General features: G+C 43.3%; 1 protein-coding gene across 1 annotated transcript; it reads left to right on the top strand.

Moving 5' to 3' along the window:
* Positions 1-1,974: 1,974 nt before the first annotated feature.
* Positions 1,975-6,120, top strand: LOC122113778 (procathepsin L-like). The gene is made up of 7 exons (XM_042686864.1): positions 1,975-2,100; positions 2,376-2,498; positions 2,597-2,746; positions 2,933-3,154; positions 3,618-3,780; positions 4,862-4,979; positions 6,021-6,120. Exons 1-7 carry the CDS (start codon positions 1,975-1,977, stop codon positions 6,118-6,120), a joined length of 1,002 nt encoding a protein of 333 aa, XP_042542798.1.
* The last annotated feature ends 3,000 nt before the right edge of the window (positions 6,121-9,120 follow it).

The raw sequence follows: 9,120 nt of genomic DNA, 5'->3' as shown, positions 1-9,120 counted from the left end.
GCAAGGAAAGAAGTCAGAATAGAAGGAAAGAAGGAAGGCAAAATAGAAACAAGGAAGGAAGCAAGAAAGGAAGGAAGGAAGGAAGGAAGGAAGGAAGGAAGGAAGGAAGGAAGGAAGGAAGGAAGGAAGGAAGGAAGGAAGGAAAGAAGGAAGGAAGGAAGGAAGGAAGGAAAACAGAAAGGAAGTAAAGCACAGTGAACAGTGATTATAAGTGGGAACCATTGGACATGGCTGGTGTTAATGAAAATGGGACATGTGCTGTGGTAAATACAGAGGAAAACTCAAGCACACAATTACTTATCTACCAATTCCAGTTTTAAGTACATATAAAAAAGAATCTAAAGCAAGGAATGTAAGCCTACATGTGTACATTCGTGTGGATAGGAATATTTCTAAAATGCCCAAATAACTCAAACACTCAAATAATCAAAATATTCTGTCTACACAGAATAAAATATTAGTCAGGTTCAAAAGAAAGGATACTATGACACATGTTACAACATAGAGCAAACTTGCTAAGACTATGCTAAGTGAACTATCCAGAGACAAAAAGACAGATACTGTGTGGTTCTACTTGTGCAGGACCTAGTCTATTAAATGTGGCCATAGTGGAATTCAACAGATTGTATAATGGATCATAGGAAATTGATGGCAAGTGGATGAGGAATGTGAGAAGTTCAATATCAAGATGCCACCATCGAGGAAGGGCCCTCTGGCTGGCTTATGCCATGGCAGAAGGCATCATATGGCAGAGGAACAGAGGATGGATCCAGGAAAAAGAAGTGGAGCTGACCTTGCCAGAAGGCTGAACAGGTCCTGCCCTGGGGCAGCAGGAGCCAATCACAGTTCAGGAAGTGGGGAGGACAGACCACTGAGTGTCCTGAGACTTTAAAACCTGATCTCAGGGCCAGGTGCTTTTAGGACAGCTGTCTTTGGAGAGTTGCACTGCAGAGGGCTCCTGCACAGCTTCAGGTTCAGGTGAGCATCCCAGCCCACAGAGGCATGGTGGGAACAGGGGTGGAATAGACGGCCTTTCAGGGGCAAGAGCACAAGCAGATCAACTTCCATTTCTGCCTCAGCATGGACATTGGGGGCCAGCTGAGAAGGGTGGTGGGGATGGCATAGGGCGGTGGAGTGAAACCCAAGGGTGGCAACTCCATCAGCCAGAAGATCTCAGGTCGTGCAGTTTGGTCAGACTCGGGATCTGTCCAGGTTGCATAAGGCAGCTGGACGCCTGCAAACTGCACTGTAATGCTCTCCCATTCTTGAACCATCAGGTAATATGCTCTTTTGCATCATTATCAGGTAACGTGCAGTGGGCAGAAACATGGGCTGATCCAAACCTAAGCATGGAGCCCCATGAGCTACCTGCTCCTGCTCAGGGGCTCGACCTTGGAGTTCTAGATTGCACTCTGTGCAGTACATGACCAAGTGCATGAATGTGACAGCAGGTTGTGATATTGGAAGCTGATGTGTAAAAGTGAGAATGTGGGGTGTTGTCTTCCTAGTTTGTCTAGGAAAGATATTCCAGAGGGTTTCACCCAAGAAGGGGAGAAGGCAGTGCACGACACATCCATCTTCTACTCTGCATTGGCTAAGGAGATGTCAGTGGACTCTGAGCTTTGGGGGATAGCATTGCTCCTAGCTGAGATCAGATATCCCATTGGGTGAGATTTTAGCTGGAATCCTAACATTTAAACCAACCATTAACCTTGCACACTTTGCTTCAACTCCAAGAGCTCTCGCCAGGATAATGTTCATGCCCATTGCTTGACCACATACCTCTACTTTGATGTTTTAACCCAAGTATATCCTTAAGCCTTAATATGGCTCTGGACAAATATTGGAAAGTCTTATTTAAATATCTAAATGTTCATGGTGGCATTAATTCTTTTCTAGCTAAGACTAAGCAGACTGTTGACATCATGAGTCACTGGAAATCCCGGCTTCATTTCCCTTTCTAGGCTTTCCAATATGGATCCTTCTCTGTTGCTGGCCATCCTTTGCTTGGGAATGACCTCAGCTGCTCCAGTATTGGATCCCAGTTTGGATGCACAGTGGACAAAGTGGAAGACAGAATATGGCAAAAGCTACCATTCGGTGGGTAATATGGAAAGTGTTCTGAAGGATGCCACAGACGAGATCCTTGCTGATTTAACTTTATCCAAGCCAGGTCTCCAAGGCAGTCAGCTAATACCAGTCATATAAGCAGGATGTGGGCAGATAGCCTGCTGTTCTCTGACTCCAGAAAACAGCTTCCCCAAATGCACAACATCCTGGACAGCGTCTCTCTCCATCTTTGTCAGCAGTTCCATTTAGTGAACGGCAGTTGGGTTTAAGTAGACAGAGTGCTCATCCCTTGTGCTTATTCCTAGGATGAAGAAGGATTGAGGAGAGCAATATGGGAGGAGAACTGGAAAATGATTGAAGTGCACAATGAGGAAGAGCGCCAAGGGAAACATACCTACACCCTGGAAATGAACGCCTTTGGAGACATGGTAAGTGTCCTGGGCTCTGCTTACAACGGGGCTTGCTCTCCTTACTTCTCCACAAAATGACCCTGCTTTTGAAATATCTTCTTTACTCTTTCCTGAAGACTGATGAAGAATTGCAGCAGGGGGAAACTGAGTTTCAGCCCGTTAGGCCCAATGAGGAGGAACAAATATATCCAGATCTTCTATTTGGTGACCTGCCTGCCTCTGTGGACTGGAGAGAGAAAGGCTATGTGACCCCTGTGAAGGATCAGGTATGACAGTGTCACTGTCGACCCTTTCACTGCCCATAGCAAAGCCAGGAGTAGTTGTCATTCCTTTGGCAGACTCTGTAGTGTCCTGGAGTTCGCGGTTCTTTTGGAAGCCTGTTCACACACAGGAGCTGATGTCCATGGCTTGGTATTTGCTTTGTGTATGAGGGAATTTTCTTCTCTTATCAGGGTCAATGTAATTCGTGTTGGGCTTTTTGCGCAACTGGTGCACTAGAAGGACAGATGTTCAAGAAAACGGGCAAACTGGTCTCCCTCAGTGAGCAGAACCTAGTGGACTGTTCTCGTCCCCAAAACAACGGCTGCACTGGTGGCCTACCACACCTTGCTTATCAATATGTTAAGAACAACAGAGGCCTGGACTCAGAGGAATCCTACCCCTATGAAGCAAAGGTAATTGCAGCTCTGTACCTTGTTGTCACTCCTGCCTGCATTGCAGACAGTCCACCAACTTCAGAGATAAGACTTGCTCTTCCCAATTCACACTTCAGATGATAGGGTCTTTTTCTGTCAACTCTCTGTTTCTGTCACTGTCATCATTAGCTGGGTCAGAGTTCTGTGGACTGGAGAACATAGATGGGTAACAATCGGGTGATTTTTTTATTGCTGTGTGACCCAGTGTATATGTATGCTATTCTTTAGCCAAGGATCTGTCCATGGTGAACACCTGGTATGAAGAGATAGAGATAGCCTGATTGGCTCAACAGACCAGAGAAGATTTTCCGTTTCAAATGAGCTAGGAATAGAATTTCACCTTCTGGTTTCCAACAGTGCTGACTTAGAAACCCTAAGTTACAAAGTGAAACTTCAGAGCTGGATGTCTCTAATCACATCTGTTCCCTCTTTCCCTTCAAAGAATGGACCCTGCAGGTACAAACCTGAGAATTCTGCTGCTAATGTCACTGGATACGTTATTCTACCTCCCAGTGAGCAGGCCCTTATGAGGGCTGTGGCCACGGTGGGTCCCATCGCTACTGGGTTTCATTCGGCCCATTCATCCTTCAAGTACTATAGAGGAGGTAAGTGTGTTCTTTGTAGAAATAGATGCAGGACAAATGACAAAAGGGTCCTAACACTCGACTGATTCTTTGGTATGCAAGGGTCAGGGAACATAGATATTTCTGTGTAGAAATGGCACCTGGTTTTTCAATATGTACATACAATTCTTTTGGACTTTATTTTCCCTTTGCATAATATTATTATTATTATTTTGTGGGGGGTACGGTCGTGGGGCCTGAACTCTGGGCCTGGGCGCTGTCCCTCAGCTCTTCAGCTCAAGGCTAGCGCTCTACCACTTGAGCCACAGTGCCACTACTGGCTTTTGTCTTGTTGCTTATGTGGTGCTCAGGAATCGAACGCAGGGCCTCATGCATGCAAGGCAAGCGCTCTACAACTGGGCCACCTTCCCAGCGGCCCATTAGATATTATTTCAAGCCTGTCTCCATATCCCTATTTAAATTTGTCAAAGTAGTTGCATCATGAAGTATTGGTTGTATAATTGAAATTTTATTCAATTATGGAATATTTATAAATGGCCAAAGATTTTAATAGTTTATATTTTTTAGGTTCACATATTCATTGACTTCTGTCATTGCTGGAAGTTGAACACAGGCCCTGTGCTTTAGCCTGCCTTTTTTCACTCAAAACTAATAGTGTCCCATTTGAGACCCTTTTCTTCATTGAGCTTTGTGCTGGTTAATTAGAGATGAGTCTCATGGAATTTCCGGCCAAGGTTGGCTTGGAACTGCAAGTCTGTAATCTCAGCTTCCTTCTAGTATTATAGATAGGAACCACTGCACCTGGAAAACCTTCCTTGGTTCAAGGAACTTTGAATTTTATGCAGTGTCCTTGAAATAAAATGCCCAGATTTCACACACTGGTCTCCTCTCCTATTAGACAAACCTTTTACCAAGGCATATGTGCTAATATGTATTTCTGTCAGTTTTCAGCCTAATTCCTAGCTTTGATCATGTAGTTCTGAAGGCTTACCTGGACTTTACATAATTTTGGTGAATGTAGAAATACTTTCCTTATTGTTCCTCAGAGTGGGGTGCTGTCAGGTTTCTGGAGCGTCCTATGTGGTTTGGTTTACTTTTTTAGGTATTCATTATAATCCAACCTGCCCCAAGTACCTGACTCATGGCGTTGTGGTGGTTGGCTATGGATATGAAGGAGAAGAAGAAACAGAAAACAACAAATACTGGCTGATCAAGAACAGGTAAGAAATGGCCAAAACATGCAGCTTTCCAGGTTCATGACTATAATCCTACTCACTACAAGGCTGAGCTCTGAGGTTCAAGGTTCAGAGCCAGCCAGGCAGGAATGTCCATGAGACCCTTATCTTCAGTTAACCACCAAAAGACCAGAAGTGATGCTGTGGCTTAAGGGGTAGAAGACCAGCCTTGAGCAAAAAGAACAGCACCCAGGTTCTGAGTTCAAGTGCTAGCACAATCGTAAAAAAAAAAAAAAAAAGAGAAAGGAAGGAAGCAAGCAAGCAGGCAAGGAGGCAGGCAAGCAAGCAAGGAAGCAAGCAAACAAGGAAAAAAGAAAGATGGGAAGTGAAGGAGGGAGCAATAAATTGCCTAACCTACTTGTAGAAAAAAGTCCAAAGAGAATTTAATGTGGAGAGTCAGTATTGGTATACAGGCTCTACAAATTTTTATTCTACTGACCTATGAATGTGGGACTATAGAACTAGATTCTGACATCAGCTCTCTAGGGACAGGCTTTTAATATGGTATTTTTACCATTTGATATACATTCTGAAAGTTTTGAAACAGAATGTCCTTTCTGTCTCTACTTTATATTTTATTTATCTTTTGTTGGTCATGGGGTGGAACTCTGGGCCTGCACACTGTCCATTAGGTCTTCAGCAAAAGCCTAGTGCTCCTCCACTTGAGCCACAGTGCTACATATGGTTTTCTGAGTTTTTTTTGTATTGAGATAAGAGTCTCCCAGTCTTTCCTGCCTGGGCTGGCTTTGAACTGGGACCCTCAGATCTCAGCCTCCTGAATAGCTAAAATTAGAGGTGTGAGCCCCAGGACCATCTACCTCTACTTTTCTAATCCCATGTGAACTCATTACATTGGACATGGAGGTTATGAGCAGATTTAGATCAAGGAAGGGTGAAGGACATTGGCCCATCTCAATTCTCTCTGCTGACTGTGTTGTGTTTAGCACGGTTTTGATTGCATGTGACTGTTCCTAAAGCCCTTGCAGTTTATGTTATGTATTAAAACTAACACTTGCTCTTCTTCAGCTATGGCACAAACTGGGGCATAAACGGCTATGCAAAGGTGGCCCGAGACCGAAACAACCACTGTGGAATTGCCTCCTTTTCCCTCTATCCCACTGTGTGAGATCTTGGATGGAGATAAGTCTGGGACAGCCTTCTCTGAAGGGGGCATTGTCTTCACCGCAACCTCGTCCTACTATGTAGGACCAAATCCTTGATGATCCAAGTTGTGATGTACATTTTAAGATCTTTTTCTACTTGTAAGATGATACCACGCGTGTGATTGCTACCATAAATGGATGTATATTATTGATTCACTTAATAATGTGTTGACTCAAATGACTAATTTGTTTTAAGTTTTCTGTTTTATTTCATTGTGTGTATGTGTGTGTGTAATCAAGATTGCAATGAGGTCTGTCAGAAACATAGACGTGAAGAGACTAATCATCCACTAGGAGAAGTGGGTGATCTGCTCTTCCAGTCATGCAGATCTCTGGAATCAGCTTCCCAGGGCTGTGTCTAAGGCAATCATTTACTGGAGTCAAATTAGACAAATATTGATAAAGGAAAATAGTTTTAATAAAGAAAAAAAGATCACAAAAGAAATGAGAAGCATGCATTATTTTACTACTAGAAAATGATCTGAGGAAATACATGCATTACATTCAGGATGGAGGCAGTCCATTTGAGGTATGGCACCAAAGTCTCAGAGCTAGCCCCTAGAGCATGTTCTTCAACTACTGGTGTAGACCTCTGGCCATCTTGCAGTGAAGAAAAACAGGACACTGGTAGATTGCCCGTGTGAAATAGGACACAACAGAATTAAGAGAGAAAGACCTGGTTTTGAGACTTGTTGGGAAAAATAGTTCCAGAACTTGGGAGGTGAATCCTAGAGGGAAAATCCTAAGTGAGAACAAGAGCTTCCTTATGACCAAGCTAGATACAATCCTTACATTATGAAAAAGTTACACAGAAATGACTCCCAGACATTATTAGTATTCAATAAGGAGGTTCATCATCCATGTGTTTTCAAAAGCCGCAAGTGTCCCAGATAACCATAAAGGAAGGCTAGAAGTAGTTAGTAAAATAATTTCATCCTCCCTGAGGGGATAGTAAGATAGAAAACTGGACCCAGCCCACAGAGCCTACAGCACACTCCATCCACATCCCTCTAGACTGGGTGCTATGTGGTGTGCGATTCTCTTTTGGCTTTCCCTACTACTTGAGATACTGTTTACTTTTTAACAAAAGGACAAATGTCACACCAGAAGTGAAGCTCCTTGGGCTTTGAATACCAGCAGGCAGTGTGGTAGGGAGACTTGTGAGAATCACCCTGCCTCTGCAAGATGGGATCCAGATCTGATATAACTAAAAGGTGCATAGCACCCACTGAGTACCAGCCATCACCACTGTGGAAGACAGTCCTGACCTCAGTGCGCAGGTGCTGCTCTGCTCAGGGCGTGAGGTGGGAGGAAGGCATCAGCCAGAATAGCGGTCAGTGGGAATAAAAGAGCATCTTAGCAGAGACCAGAGGTCAAAACCCCAGAGACAAGAGATGTGGTTAGAGCCCTTGATGAAGATACAGGGTTGAGATGTGGAGGATGATACTGGTGATGGGTGGGTTTGGGACACAGAGGCACCACCGTGGCATGGAGTAAAAGAACATTCCAGGCAGTCTCTTCTAGGAAAACAATGATCTAAAACCCAGCAGCCTGAAAAATAACAATGTCCCCCTTTTCTGGCTAGACTCAACTTCCTAGTTTGTCATTTAGAGTTCTTTCTTCATCCTGGAAAAACCTGGAGGTTATGCTGCGCTGAACATCCATAACATTTATTCATTGAGTAGCTGAATAAACTGAGAAAACAATCCAGTTCATTACGTAGATGACATGCAAAGGGGAATTGGAAAGGACTCACTGATTCCTCCTTCTGCTTCCTCCAGCAGTCATTGCCCCAGAGCAAGGAAGTAGCTGGATTTTGAAGAATTTCCAAAAACAGTAAGTTAAAAAGTAGCAACTTGCCCATATACCAGTGGCTCACACTTGTAATCCTGACTAGAAAGGATGCTGAGATCTTAGGCTCACAGCTCTAAGCCAGCTTGAAGAGGAAGTTCCTGAGAATGTAAACTATAAGCACCAACAAGCCAGGGGTAGAGCTGTGGCTCAAATTGTAAAGCACTAGCCTTGTGTGAAAAAGCTAAAGGATAGTGTGCAGGCCCTGAGTTGATGACCCAGTTACCAGCACAACTACAAATATGTATATACACATGAGTTTGTGTATATATGGACAAAGACCCATTCTAAATAGAAGACAGGCAGAAAGGTTGCTCTGTCCTTTTCAGGGTTTCCTAGGACCAAGATAAACTGTTGAATCTTACTACATTCCAGATGTGAATGACTGGTAAGCTCTAGGCAAAAAACAGCATCAATATAGTGGGTTTTTTTGTTGTTGTTGGTCATGGGGCCTGAGCTCTGGGCCTAGGCACTGTCCCTCAGCTCTTCAGCTCCAGGCCAGAGCTCTAACACTTGATCCACAGTGCCAGTTCCGATTTTTCTGCATATATGGTGCTGAGAAATCGAACCCAAGGCCTCATGCATCCACCACTGAGTCTTCTTCCCAGCCCCAATATAGAGTTTTTTAGAATCTATTGCAGGACTAATATGCCTTTGATGAAAAGTCATTTCTCAAGTATACATATAGTTCAAATGAAAAATCAGCACATGATTGGTTACACCAGAACTTTCTTGTCTCATTAAATTCTCAACACAATTCTGTGTGGCCACTGGTGTTATCCACTTTTTATACTAGATATGATCAACATTTAGGGATGGTATCTTATTTCCCTAAATTCATGCCTAATAAATGTAATGAAAATGATTTACAATAGAAAACCTTATAATCAAGTGGAATTGTGTCAAGCTGCCTGGACATGCATGCTTAACTCATGGCAATTTTTAAATTCATTACATATAAATGTGGACATGAATATAGAGCATAAAATTTATTTAACTAGAAGCTTCTTGATGTTGGGTAACTTGGGTTATCAATGTTTAGAATATTCAGTAAACATGTTCTTATTTAACAACTCTAACAAACATCAATAAAATTAACAAAAGAACCAGAA

The sequence above is a fragment of the Dipodomys spectabilis genome, unplaced genomic scaffold (genome assembly GCF_019054845.1).
Source record: "Dipodomys spectabilis isolate Male_0828 unplaced genomic scaffold, ASM1905484v1 ptg000098l, whole genome shotgun sequence".
NCBI classification, from domain to species: domain Eukaryota; kingdom Metazoa; phylum Chordata; class Mammalia; order Rodentia; family Heteromyidae; genus Dipodomys; species Dipodomys spectabilis.
The sequence above is the reverse complement of the archived record's forward strand: the minus strand, read 5'-3'. Positions and strand labels throughout refer to the sequence as shown.